Source organism: Danio rerio, chromosome 3 (genome assembly GCF_052040795.2).
Source record: "Danio rerio strain M-AB ecotype USA chromosome 3, GRCz13ab, whole genome shotgun sequence".
NCBI lineage: Eukaryota > Metazoa > Chordata > Actinopteri > Cypriniformes > Danionidae > Danio > Danio rerio.
The window spans coordinates 6,667,589-6,682,948 of NC_141023.1; the positions used below are offsets into that span (position 1 = coordinate 6,667,589).

General features: G+C 39.6%; 1 protein-coding gene across 7 annotated transcripts in view; it reads right to left on the reverse strand.

Moving 5' to 3' along the window:
• Positions 1-4,438: 4,438 nt before the first annotated feature.
• Positions 4,439-15,360, reverse strand: part of LOC101884644 (uncharacterized) — a 40,594-nt gene continuing 29,672 nt past the window's right edge. For 3 of the 7 annotated variants that reach the window (XM_087243612.1, XM_087243613.1, XM_087243615.1), the window contains one exon: positions 4,439-9,218. In XM_087243612.1, the coding sequence (XP_087099738.1) occupies positions 7,542-9,080 (1,539 nt within the window). In that variant the 5' untranslated portion in view covers positions 9,081-9,218 and the 3' untranslated portion in view covers positions 4,439-7,541. Of the gene's footprint in view, positions 9,219-9,385; positions 9,542-15,360 lie in introns of all 7 variants that reach the window. The other 4 variants (XM_087243617.1, XM_087243614.1, XM_087243616.1 and 1 more) reach the window with 4 other exon arrangements.

Below are 15,360 nucleotides of genomic sequence, written 5' to 3' on the forward strand. Positions count from 1 at the left end.
TCTCACTTTCAAGGTCACAGCACAAAACTGCAGTACTTTTCCACCCATGACAAAGAAACTGAAAGAGTCACATATCTCATGCTAGGGCCCTCATCTTTACAGTGCAAATCACAGTTTAAGGTTTAAACTTAAAAAAAACTGTTTTATATATATATATATATATATATATATATATATATATATATATATATATATATATATATATATTCGCTAATAATCAAAACAATCAAAACCAGAACAAATAGACTGAAGAACAGCTATATGCATCTTGTGCATTATCTGTCCTATATACAGTACCACAATTGTTGAATAAAACCTCTTAATTTAGTTAAATTGATTATAAACAAAAATATATATTTGCTGGCTCTGGCACAACAATATAGTTTTATTATTAGTAAACAGTAATATCTAGTAAATAATAGTATTTTTTTTTAAACCTAAATCTCTGTAAATGTACATTCAGAATAAACAACATTCATAACAAAACGATGCTAAGATTAGAGGAGGATGCAAATTTATTAAAATGTTTCAAAAATACAAATGAGCAATAAAAAATAAATTGATAACTGAAAAAAATAAATTGAAACTGAACATTAAGTTTTAATAATCAAATCATCTTACAAATAATTGAGTAATACAATAGTTAAAAGAAAAGTACATTCACGCACAGGATCAATCTAAAAGATATAAACCGCAGAAGAGTATTAGATTCCCTTTACATTAAAATCACTTGCGCTTGACACTTCTTCTGCGTCTGGTGTTAACGCAGGATTATGCTGTGTGCTGTGAATAAATTGGGCTGTTAGCATGTGAACAAGATGCGGATTTGCAAGAAGAAAATTTGGAGAACGTTTCTGATTGGTTAACGCAGCGCGAATGTCCACTGAAGATTTTCCAACTCAAGCGATACGCGTGTTAAGTGCGTCAATCAGGCAAAATCATCAACTTGCGCCAATTCGTTCGCATGAATCGCGTCATTTACGCTGCCTCATTTGCACGTATCGTGCCACAGGATGCCTATTCGTGCCTTTGCTTTGACTTAACATGTAAATCACTCGCGCTTGATGCTTCTTCCGTGTCTGGTGTGAACCGGCATTAGACTATTCATTCAGAGAATGACGGATATGCAAAACACGTTGTTGTTAGATGAAAATAGGCAGAATTTTTTTTTTTCAAGGGTGTTCATATTTGCATGTAATTTCTAAATTATGGTATCACTGCAAAATTATTTAACAAAAAAATTTCGAATCTCAAATCATATTACCAGTCTGAATTCAGAAAGCAACATAGCGCTGTCTCTGCTACACTCAAACAAAGGTTTTATAGGACTTCTTACAGGCAATAGATTGTAAAAATTATTGCACTTCCCTTTTTATTAATCGAAGGCATTTGACACGGTTGATCCACACACTTTTAATTAAATCTTTAACATGGATTGGCATGTCCACTACGACTTGGTTTGCCAACTAGTCCAACAGAACACAGTGTGTTCATATGGCTGGTTTGACTTACTTATCCGTATTGGTGCCCAAAGGAGTGCCTCAGGGATCGGTATTAGGACCCTTATTATTCTCTATGTACATTAACAACTTGTGTGAAAATCTTCCAAATGCCTTTCATCATTTGTAGGCTGATGATACAGTGAATTTATTCTGTGCTTTTTCCAGACCTTACAATCTTTACAGTCCACTTTTAATATTGTTCAGTCTCGTCTTCAGGCTCTAAAACTGGTTTTAAATGTAGAGTGTACCCAGCAGGTACACAATGCCATAAGACATTAATAATATATTAGGCTTAGGTTGTGATGTCAGGTGACCGAAATTCAATGTCTAAAAAGCGTCTAAGGACACGTTATTTTGACGTCCAATAATGATGACGTTGATCACACACATGTTAAAACTTAAAAAAAAAAACATATAGGACATAACAGTATTTAATAATATAGGTAAGAATTCATAAACATTTAATAAAACAAACTTCAAATCATGCAAATCATGAGTATTTGATCAATATAATGAAGATTAGATCAATATGAGTAAAAAATGCATTTTCAAAACATAATATTATGAATAATTTCAAAACGCATTCACCACAATCCTTAGAAAAATAGAATGTAACAAATTAAGGCGGCTCAACACCGAAAGCGTGGGGCGCAAACAAGTTAATGAACCCCGCACTCCCCCTACATTAGTTAATCCCATTCCCTTAAGGCTGATTTATACTTCTGCGTCAAATGCCGGCGTATGCTAGGGCTCTGACGCATAGCCCTTTGCCCTTGGCTGTCGGCGTCGCTGACGTGCACCTCTCAAAAAATTTAACTACACGTCGCAACGACGCGTAGCGTAAGCTTTGTAATTGGTCGGCTTGGTAGCGCTGACGAGTCTGGGCGGGACCGAGAGCAGCGTGAATGATGCGAGCCTGATGGAGCGATTGTTTACAAGTGTGGAGTCCCGTGAAGGAGCTCCGGATGGAAAGTTTTGTTTTGTGTTTACCTCATAGTTAAAGTTGTTGCATGTCTGCCAGTTCCTGCCTCAAAATGAGCGAGTTTGAGCCACTTGTACATCCCGGAAGTGTTCAGGAAAAGCAAAAAAGCAGAGAAGAAACTCAACACAGAGGAGCATTTATACCTCACTGCCAACTAGCGTTTCGGTAGTGTTAATGCAGACCAACAGAGACAGCGCGCAGAAGTATAAATGCACAACCACGTGCGTTGCATGCGGCGTGGGTTACGCCGGTCACTTGACGCAGAAGTATAAACCAGGCTTTATACTGCATGTGTTTGGACTGTCGGGGAAACCAGAGCACCAACATGGGGAAAACATGCACATTCAACACAGTCGAGGCCCAGTGAGGACTGAAACCAGAGACCTTTTTGTTGTGAGGCAAAAGTGCAAACCACTGAGCCACTGTGTTGCCCCTGATTATTTTTAAACATGTCACAAAATTTTTAGATAGATCTGTCAATCTATCTGAAGTTGACCAATCAGGAGGATAAACTCACTGAACAGTGAGGGCTTAACAGTGGGTTATGTTTTCTCTGTTCATGTTTTGGTTGTGGAATTTCACAAGATTGTTTCAGATTTCGGCAGGTCATAAAACCGTGGCGTGTATATGAATTTTGCATAATCTCACTCGTGATGTGTGTGTGTGCACAACTCCACATGGCCACAGCAATATCAGCCTGCAGCCCAAGACCGGCGACACACTGAAGCAGGGCTGAGCCTGGTTTGTAACTGGATGCGAGAGCACTTAAGAACACTATTGGTGTTGAAAGTGAGGCCAGCAGGAGGTGCTCAACCTGCGGTCTGTGTGTGTCCTAAAGCCCCAGTTTAGTGAAGGGGATGCTATTCTGTCAGTGAGTGGCATCCTTCAACTAAGACGTTAAGGCCCTGTCCACACAGACATAGGTATTTTAACAAACTCATTTTTTATGCGGTTTTGCTGTTTGTCCACATCAAAACAGAGTATCGGGTGACTGATTCTGAAATTTGCTGAAAACCCCAGCCAGGGTAACATTTTTCCAAAACTCTGGGTACAGTGTGGTTGTGTGTATACTACATCTGGAGTTTTTGCCTCATGACGTCTGAATGTGCGCTGTTTTTGTTTGTCTAACTGGCCAACATAACTGGGATCACACCAAACATGGAAGACGTTGTAGGGTCCAGCCAGTTGGTCCAATGACGGTATCCACTGGTGGATGAAGGTTCACTGCATGTTCGGTCTTTCCAGTGCACAATGTTGATTTATATTAAACTTAGCTCATATCTGACTCCAATTTTAATATGAGGTGGTTTAGAATATTAATATATTTATCCTCGTTTTATCTGACTCCAATTATAAAACATTGATAAGGTCATTTTGTTTCCTTTCACATTATTTTAGATTATGATTGAATATTCTCTTCGGTTCATCATTTTATGTTATTCTCGTTCATTGGGATTCCTATGACATCCTGAATCTTGTACCGGCCGAGTATAAAATTTCTTTAGCACAAGCATGTCAGTCTTGGTCATTAAACAGTGGCGATTGACGCTATCCTAAAAAGGCAGAACCCTACTTACTCAGATTAGGATATTTTTTATGCGGTCCCCATAGGTCTGCTACCTCCTAAATCAAACAGAGCTATTTAGTTATATAATGATCATTACTATAGAATTAAGCAGACCAGTCATACTTAAACTATTAGTAACTTTGAATAATCACTATACTATCTAAATAGTAATATGAGTTTATTGGGTGAAGGACTATCCCCTTAGATATCCTTTTACAGCCTAAGTATACATGAATTAATGCCAATGTGTTAGTCGGAGTTCTAGAGACATCGTATAGCGTGCCGCAATGCTCCGTCTACCGTGTTCTAGTCCGCTACTAACCTGTACAGGGGCTTGTGGTGCTATGAAATTACCACAATCTACTAGAGATAATAACACAAACTCTGTTTGAATAATTCAAAACATAACAATTTATTGGTCAGGTAAGTGTATTATGCCAATTCAATCAGTCAATTCATAAACGATCAATACAAAACATCAAATTATCAAAGACAAATCCAAGATGAAAAGATGCATTCCTGACTTTGAAATATACATAACATGGAGCGGGCTCCATGTTATGGGCTGATCTGGTTAGGCAGAATCGCCCTGAGCCTTTCTCAAACCTTACCTTAAATAATCCAAGAATTCCCTCAAGGAAGGGGGTGTGTGTATAACAAAAGGCATTCACACTTAGTGGAAAAGTCACACCCTTCACAGTGGTTCAAATGCCTGCAGTTATATATTTATTGTTTTGATTATGTCTATTTCTGAGAGAATGAGACCATTGTACCAATCGCACTGAGACATTTCAAATGATATCAAACATGATACATAAAGTCACTTTGGTTAATCTAGAACATTCAAACATTGAAATGACTATATGTGTGAGTTGGGGTGGTTGAAGCCGAGTTTCAGCAGACTCAGATGCAAATGCAGCAGGAACTGTTTTTTCCCGCATTCCCACCTGCTGGGTTGTGGAGTCACCAGTCTCTGTTTTCAGCTCATGTTTTGAATTTTCAAAGTTATCAAAATATTTGCAATATTTCAACTCTTACAACAAGAATGAGGCAAATTCTGCACATTCGCGCAAATGTATAGCATATTCCAGATTGTTCAACCGTGGGACAGTAATCTGCCTCTGTTCTCAAGTTTGCATTGACTTGACTTCAAATACATGTGAAATATACATAATTCCTCACTTGGTGTGAGCTCTGTACAAAAGTGTCATTATCGCCACCTGTTGTTTTGGCGTACCTTTAACGTACACATTGCGTTTTCATGTGGACAGAGATTTTTTTAAAAATGAAAGTGGGGAAAGTGGGTCAATCATCCCAATCCACCAGAGTGGTTCTATCGCTATCTTTGCACTCCACCTACAAGTGGCACCGTTGCCCTGTGGCTGTCGTCGCATTATCCAAGTTATCCAAGTGAAGACTGCACACTGGTGACGGTGAGGAAAGAGCCCCTCACATAATAGTAAAGTGATTAGGGTGTATGGTCATGCTTGACAAATGCAATGTATAATTGCACATTAGTTGCTTGCATATGACCAAGTGAACGTGTGAAAAAGAGACGGAGGAAGGGCTAAGGGCAGGTATAGGAAAACCTGATCCTGGAGGGCCGGTGTCTTGCAAAGTTTTGCTCCAACCCTAATCAAACACACCTGCCTGTAGCTTTCTAGTGATCTTGATGACACTGGTTAGCATGTTCTGGTGTGTTTGATTAGTGTTGGAGCAAAACTCTGCAGGGACATCGGCCCTCGAGGATCAAGTCTGCCCATCCATGGCTAATGGGTGGAATTGGGATTGGGCCAATCTTCCATTTTAGCTTCACCAAGCATTGTCAGCAAAGCCCTTTGCCGAAGACAGTGTTGGGAAAACCCAAATGCATGACCATGATTGGCTAAGCGCTGCTGGAAATATGAAATGAGTCGATTTAAGCTTTTGTTCTTGAAACAGTTCTGATTTATTTAAAAGACTAAAGTGGAAAAGTCCTCAGTCAAATCTGATTCAAGCCAATCAAGTCACTTGATTTATAAACATATGACTTCCTAATTTGGTTGGCACCAGTCAGCAACCTGTGCACACAACGTGTGTATTTGTAGACATTAAATCATGGATTTGAAATATATAATGTAATATATTTGATATACTTTTACGGTGGCTCAGTGGTTCGCAGGTTCAAGTCCCGGCCAGGCCAATTGGCATTTCTGTGTGGAGTTTGCATGTTCTCCTCATGTTCTTGTGCTCAGCATTCCCCCACAATCCAAAGACATGCAGTATAAGTGAATTGGATGAACTGTGTTGCAGTTGGAAGGGCATCTGATGCATAAAACATATGCCAGAGTATTTGGCAACCCCTGATAAATCAGAGACTAAAGCCTGGTTTATACTTCTGCGTCAAACGCACACCTATGTTACGGCGTTGACGCATAGCCCTACGCCATGGTCATCGGCGTTACTGACGTGCACCTCTCAAAAAATTTAACTACACGTCGCAACGACGTGTAGCGCAAGCTCTGTGATTGGTCGGCTTGGTAGCTCTGACGAGTCTGGGCGGGACCGAGAGCCACGCGAATGGAGCGATTGTTTACAAGTGTGGAGTCCCGTGAAGAAGCTCTGGATGGAAATTTTTGTTCTGTGTTTACCTCATAGTTAAAGTTGTTGCACGTCCACCGGTTCCAGCCTTAAAATGAGCGAGTTTGAGCCACTTGTACATCCAGGAAGTGTTCAGAATAGCAAAACAGCAGTGAAGAAACTCGACACAGAGACACATTAACACCTCACTGCCAACTAGCGTTTCGGAAGTGTTAATGCAGACCAACAGAGACAGCGAGCAGAAGTATAAATGCACAGCTACGCGCGTTGCATGCGCCGTGGGTTACGCCGGTCACTTGACGCAGAAGTATAAACCAGGCTTAAGCTGAAGGATAACGAGTGACTGAGTTCATCAGCCCCTATCTTTAGATAATAGAGTGCCCCCTATTGACTAGCCGCCATTGGAATTAGTCAAGTACTAACTTGTCGAAACAATAAACTGTGGAGTAGTAAAGTGTTTATATTTCCAGCATTATTAATACTGCACACTAAAGCAAGCCTAATAGATACTAAACAATGCTGTAAACATACATTTGGCACATCCCACTCATGATATAAATCAGATCTAAATAAGAACAACACAAACACACTTTCTATACGTGCACAAATACATCAGCAAGGTCTGCATACTGCTGTTAAACATGATATGAAGCAGATAACTCACGATTTGAGTTCAGGTTCTGTGTGTCTCCTCAGCGCATCTGCTCCACTTCCAGATGCCAGGTGATGCAGATGACTGTGATGTTTTAAGGAATAGAAATCTGCACATGGCACAATCAAGTTTGCATTCAGCTAGTCAAAGCTAAAAAAATATCAAGTTAAGATGCATACCAAGCAAATCCTCTTCCCAGAAACGTCATTGACCTCTAACATCAGTATTCATTCAAGATAATAACACTCAAGATAATAGTCAGCTGTGATTCTCCTCTGTGTGAATCCTCTCATGTGACTTCAGGAGTCTTGAACGACTGAATCCCTTTCTGCAGTGTGAACACTTGTAAGGTTTCTCTCCAGTGTGAATCCTCTCATGTGTTTTCAGGTTTTCTAACTGTCTGAATCTCTTGCCGCAGTGTGAACACTTGTAAGGTTTCTCTTCAGTGTGACTTCTCTTGTGTGATTTCAGATGTACTAACTGACTGAAAGTCTTGTCGCAGCGTGAACACTTGTACGGTTTCTCTCCAGTGTGAATCCTCTCATGTACTGTCAGATGTCCTGACCGAATGAATCTCTTGTCGCAGCGTGAACACTTGTAAGGTTTCTCTCCAGTGTGAATCCTTTCATGTACTTTCAGATGTTCTGACCGGATGAATCTCTTTTTGCAGTGTCCACACTTGTAAGGTTTCTCTCCAGTGTGGCTCATCTCATGTGTTTTTAAATGTCCTGAATGACTGAATCTCTTGTCACAGTGGAAACACATGTAAGGTTTTTCTCCAGTGTGATTCCTCTTGTGTAATTTCAGGCCTTCTAAGTGATTAAATCTCTTGTCGCACTGTGAACACTTAAACGGTTTTTCTCCAGTGTGAACTCGCTCATGTCTTTTCAGGGTTCCCAAATGTCTGAATCTCTTGTCGCAGGATGAACACTTGTGAGGTTTCTCTCCAGTGTGAATCATCTCATGTATTTTCAGGACTTCTGAATGACGGAATCTCTTGTCGCAGTGTGAACACTTGTACGGTTTCTCTCCAGTGTGAACCATCTTATGTTTCTTCAAGCTTCCCACATGACGGAATCTTTTCCCACAAAGTAAACACTTGTAAGGTTTCTTTCCAGTGTGAATCCTCTCATGTGATTTCAGGCCTACTGACTGACTGAATCTCTTGTCGCACTGTGAACATTTATAAGGTTTCTCACCAGTGTGAGTCCTCTCATGGTTTTTTAGGCTTCCTAAATGACTGAATCTCTTGTCGCAGTGTGAACACCTGTAAGGTTTCTCTCCGGTGTGAATCCTCTGGTGTAGTTTTAAATTTTTAGCCGTCATAAAGGTCTTCTCACACTCAAAGCACATGAACTCTCTCACACCAGTGTGGATCCTCTCGTGAACTTTTAAACTGTGTAGATATTTAAAACTCTTTCCACACGAAGGGCATAAAAGATTCTTTGTATGAGCTCTAAGGTGTCTCTTCAGCTCTGAAGACCTCAAAAATGTTTTGCTGCACTGATCACATTTGTGTGTTTTCTCTCCAGTGTGGATCAACATGTGTCTGTTAAGGGATGATGAGTGTCTGAAACTCTCCCCACACTGAGAACATGTGAACGGTTTCTCTCCAGTGTGAATCCTCATGTGAAAAGCAAGACTCGGTTTGGATTTCAGACCCTTTCCACACTGAGTACAAGTGAATGGTTTTTCTTCGCTGTGGACCTTCATGTGGTTTTTGAGAGTCTGTTTGCATGTCATACTCTTCCCACATTGAGAACATGTGAATAGATTCTCTCCAGTGTGGATCCTCATGTGCACCTTGAGAGTCTTTTTGAGAGTGTGACAGACTCTTTCCACACTGAGTGCAGGTGAAACATTTTTTGGCTTTTCTCTTTAGCAATTCGGTTGTTTCTGTTGTTTTGAGATGATGGCGTGTCTCCTCCATCTGGCCTGAAATTAAAATAAGAAGACTGCATCAAGTACACAACAACTACATCTTATCGATGATGACTATGGTGCACTTTTTCAAAATCTGGCTCCATCAGCAGGGTATACTCAAGGTCTGATTATTACATTTGAAACACTTGATGTGTAATATTAAGAATATAAATAATTACTGTAGATCAGGGGTCACCAATCTCTTCCTGGAGGTCCGGAGCCCTACAGGTTTTACCTCCAACTTGCCTCAACGCACCTGCCTGGGTGTTTCAAGTATACCTAGTAAAGCTGCGGTCACACTAGAGTTTGTGTGTGCGAAATTCTGTCGTGCGACTCTGTGAAAAGAGGTGGGATTAAACAAGATTATTAGATATTATAAAAAGCAAGCGATTGCTCCATGTTTTAAATTTCTGTCCAGAGAGGTCGTGTTTTGATCATCGATTGGTCTCACGCAGTCAAGTGATGTGATTTCGCAGGTCAGAGTTCACCAAGCTTGAACTTTGCACCGCAGCGACCAGTGAAACTTAACGCATGACCCCGCATTTCTGGTCTGACGCATTCGCGTGTGTATAAATAGAAGTCTATGGGGAGAAAACTCAAGTGTGACCACAGCTTTAGACCTTGATTAGCTTGTTCAGGTGTTTGATTGTTCAGGTTTGGAGCTAAAATCTGCAGGACACTTGACCTCAAGGTGATCCCTGCTCTAGATCAGGTCTCAAAGTCAATGCCTGGAGGTCCGCAGCTCTGCAGTTTTGCTCCAGCCCCAATCAGACACACCTGCTCCAACTAATCAAGGTGTTCAAGACTAATCTTGAACACCTTGATTAGTTGGATCAGCTGTGTTATTATAGGATCAGAGCAAAACTATGCCTAGCTGTTTTGCACATATTTGGACAACTCATTCACAATAACGCACTGCTTTGAAGAGGTGGAATACAGTCTACTAAACTCCTCTAGTGTTATTGTTATAACTGATGGCTATATTCTGATTCATGTCAAGAATTAAGTAGCAGTGTTTGCTCAATTAGACTCAGCAGTTTACACATAGATAAATACACTAGATATCGCATAGGGACCCTGAGCATGCGTCAATAGGTACAGTGCTACATTGTAACAGTGCTCCCAGGACAAATGTCATTCAACCGCACTAGTCAAGACAGTGTTATTACGTGAAGATGCGGGACTTTAGCGCTGTCTACAAGTGTAGTAACGAGCAAACAAAGAAAAAGCACAAAGGCAGAACATTGGTAATATTAAGGTTTTTTTCTGTTTTTGTATGTTCTGAACTTTCGTGCTAATCAGGTAATTATTCACACTAAACACTCGGCATATGCTAGTTTTGTTGAATAAAATCAGCAAACAATGCAAAGGAAATATGACAACGAGATGCTGTGCTGCCAGAAACTTGTATTAATGTCGGTTAGTGAAAGAGTCGTTCGGGGGATTCATTCACAAGCGAATCGCTCCCTCCGTCAGTATGAGAAGTGAAAGCAGTAGAGGAGCTGTGTTTCAGGACATGATTAGATCAAATTTAACAAGGAGGGTGAATAGTACATTTCTGTACACACAAACACAAGCTTTTTGTCAGGAATGCCCATGCGGTCACTGATCCATCAATGTAGAAAAGTGATGTAAAATTATAATTTTCGTAATTAGAAAAAAAAATTGCATACTAACATCCAGGAAAACTCCTGATCACAGATATATGTGTATATGTGTATATCTCTGGATTTGGATAGCCACAGTCCTCCACTGTAACTTGGTCCCGCATTCATTTCAAAGGAGCGCTACCCTGTAGCAAGATGGCGGCGCTATTGACGCATTCCGTCCAATAGACAACAATAGGCCAGGCGACATCTAGTGTATATATCTATGGAGTTCACAGCTGTTCACAAAAAGGCCTAAAAGATTGACCTTGGTAAAAGACCTTGCGATTGATTTTGTGCCCCTATGGAATGTTACCATAAACTGATATTTAGTGGCAGAGTGCATGGCCTGGCTCAAAGGGGCCATATCACAATTTGAGTTTCAAGAAAACAAATAAGTTTATTTACATTTAACAAATAATGTCTGGAACAGGGATAGGCAAACTTGGTCCTACAAAGTTTGGCTCCAACCCTAATCAAACACGTTTGCCTATAGGTTTCTAGTGATCTTGAAGACACAGAATAGCAGGTTCGTGTTGTATGATTAGTATGGAACAAAACTCTGCATGACACTGTCCCTCGAGGACTAAGTTTGCCCATCCCCGGTCAAGGGTAAATGATCATTGGATCATTGGATATGGGGGTTTATGAAGTTGTGGCAACAACAATTAGAAGAAAAAAAACTCAAGAACATACTCTTTAAACAAAAGCACAAACAAACAAAAGAACATAAGAGAGTGAGGCAAGATCCATGAACCTCTTAAATAGTGTCACAGGTGCACTCCATGATCATTACTGGAGTCATGCCCGTTTATGGTGAAGTGACTGTGTCTACAAACTAGGGGGTGCAAGTACATTGGTGCTTTGTAGTTGTTTTGTAGGCAAATGGCAGTGCCTGAAACTTAAAGTGAGCCAGCAAGTAGTTGGGAGGCCAGAAAAAAAAGAGCATTGCATAAGTTCAGCCTAAGCAGAAGGGATTGGACCAGCAGTTAAGCAACATGCTTCAAATCATGCCATGTAAATAAAAAAGAGAAACAGTCCAAGGAACTGAGCCCTGAGGCACCACAGTAGCAAGATGGCATGGCTCTGATTATTCACCCCTCTAAGACACCCTGAATAATCTGCCTTACTAGGGAGTTGTTCCCAGCTTGTCCAACCGAGGGGAATTATTTATCTCTGCTTGTCTGTAAACATCTTGAAATGCCCCTGGAGGAGCTGGGGAAGATCTAGATTTTAAGTTGAGATTACTGCCACTGTGACCCAGCCTCGGATAAGCAAATGAGAATGTATGGATGAATACAGTAGAATAATGTAGACACAGTGCCGTGCATTTACTGTGAGTAAAATAATATAATCATGTTTGTTACAGCCCAGTGTCTGTGCCTGTTTTTGTTTCCCTCTTTCTCCCTCCATCTTTCAGTCTCAGTGCGAAGTCTTGTTTTGCTTGCAAAAATTTCGGATTGTTTCTTGTATATCCTAACTGTTATCCTGATGCCAACTGCCTGATTTTTAATTTGTTGATTGTATGCTGCCTGCCCTGACCATAGCCTGTATTGCTGTTTTTGACCGTATGCTGCCTGTCCTAACCACATAGCCTGTATCACCGTTTATGACCGCTTTCTGCCTGTCCTGACTATAGCCTGTATCACTGTTCATGACCGTATGCTGCCTGCCCTGACCATAGCTTGTATTGCCGTTTATGACCGTATGCTGCCTGCCCTGATCATAGCCTGTATCACCGTTTATGACCGTATGCTGCCTGCCCTGACCATAGCTTGTATTGCCGTTTATGACCGTACGCTGCCTGCCTTCACCATAGCCTGTTTCACCGTTTATGACCATATGCTGCCTGCCCTGATCATAGCCTGTTTCACCGTTTATGACCGTATGCTGCCTGCCCTGATCATAGCCTGTATCACCATTTATAACCGTATGCTGCCTGCCCTGACCATAGCCTGTATCCCCGATTATGACCATATGCTGCCTGCCCTGACAATAGCCTGTATCCCCGATTATGACCGTATGCTGCCTGCCCTGACCATAGCCTGTATCACCGTTTATGACCGTATGCTGCCTGCCCTGACCATAGCCTGTATCACCGTTTATGACCGTATGCTGCCTGCCCTGACAATAGCCTGTATCCCCGATTATGACCGTATGCTGCCTGCCATGACCATAGCCTCTATCACCTTTTATGACCGTATGCGGCCTGCCCTGACCATAGCCTGTATCACCGTTTATGACCGTATGCTGCCTGCCCTGACCATAGCCTGTTTCATCGTTTATAACCATACGCTGTCTGCCCTGACCATAGCCTATATCACCGTTTATAATCGTATGCTGCCTGCATTGACCATAGTCTAGAATCTCGCCTGTGAGTATCTTTAGCAAACCCTGAGTACTGTCTAGACTGTTGCTGCTTATCTACTCAGTCACTAACACTGCATTGAAAGTGGCTATAGGATTATTGTGTCATTCCAATAAAAGCTTGCAAATGGATCCACAACCCTCAGAGTCATCTTTACACCTGATTACTTTTTAATCTTATCCTGTTTTAAAACATAAACAAATAAATACAACTGCTGGTCAATAGGTGCCACCTACTGGCAGAGAATGAGTTAGCATTTTTATTCAGCCTGCAAACTATTCTGCTAGTGTGTCTTATGTAGCATAATTTCACGAAGCCAAAGCACTGTGTTTTTAATTTATGTTTTGTGATCACACAACTACTTTTAAATTGCTCAAGCTAGCTAATATCCATTGCCGGAAAGATTTTACTGCTAGTTAGAATATAAAAATAATTCTGCTGTAAGCTGAATTTTTTTGGTAACAGTCTGCTTTCACAGAGTGCGTGTGTGTGTGTGTGTGTGTGTACGGGCATGTGTGTTCTGCCATGCTGATAAGATGCCTGCCAGAGAGACTAGACTGACCTTAAAGAAGACGAACATTCTTTGTGTGTGTGTTCTTCCTCTGAGTGAGAAAACTAAAGCAGGATCTTCACATTATAACCAAAAAGTCTGACATCTGTTCTCTTGTCGCCTAAATAATCATTAAGAGACTTTTTGTATCCGTATATATTGTCTATATGGAGGTTGAGATTACAATGTGGTGAAAATGTTCAGAATGCAGCAATAATAAGTTTGTGTCCAGATGGATGGGGAGCTGCATGTTTTGTAAATATGTGATAAGAGCTAAGTTATTCAACCCTGCAGCAGGACAGGTGTCTCTCCAGGGAGATTCCCACAGTGTGGACTGCTCATCTGTACACCATTTTGGTATCAAAACTATATCTTAGGTGTTGGAGGCTGTGTGTGACTTTAATCCTCTATTGCAAGCCTTTCAGAAATAAAGTTTTCGTACTTCACACTTGTCTGTTAAGTATTTGTTTGTTTTTCAGCTATTTTAATTAATTAGTGTCCTTTTTACAAGGGATGGACCATAAATCAGTGTAATCACAATCAAATATCAAAAATCAAATATAAGCTATAAATATGTAATTAAATAAATATATACATACATACATACATATACACATATATATATATATATATATATATATATATATATATATATATATATATATATATATATATATATATATATATACATACATACATACAGTTGAAGTCAGAATTCTTAGCCCCCGTTTGAATTTGTTCTTCTTTTATAAATATTTACTTAATTATGTTTAACAGGGCAAGGAAATTTGGACAGTTTGTCTGATAATATTTTTCTTCTGGAGAAAGTCTTATTTGTTTTATTTAGGCTAATATATATATATATATATATATATATATATATATATATATATATATATATATATATATTTATATATATATATATATTTATATATACATATATATTTATATATACATATATATTTATATATACATATATATACATATACAGTATAAATGCTTGAAAATGATTGTTGAAAATGTCCATTAGAATCTTAAAAGTAATCAAAAAGTAATTAAATGTAATTAGTTACTTTACTTTTATAAAGTAATCTAAAAGTAGTGTAACTTATTACATTTTAAATAGGGTCATTTGTGATCTGTAAAAAATTATTTTAGTTCATGATCTCTGTAATGAAAATGTTTTTTTGCTCTTATATTATGAGTTCTTACAGAAGTTCAATTTTCCTGTCTCACCAAAAGAATTTGACATTGTATTTGATGCTGTTCCTGCAGGAATTATTACACTGTTTAAAGGCTTGAACAGAACTCTATGCATCACACCATCTCTCTGTGATCCGTTTGAAACAACAGTGGGCAAAGCTTGTCTTGTTCCAAACTCAACTAACAAATCAATCCGTATTTTGTTTCAGAAAGAAGTTGTTGCAAAATCATATGTTATTACTTACTGGAGCAATTTTACAAATATTTCAAACTGGAGAAAAGTTTGGCTTTTGCCACACAAATATCTTATTGTGAACCAAGTCAGAGAAGTGTCTTTTAAATTAATTCACAGATTCTACCCAGTGAGTAGCTATTTAAAAAGATTTA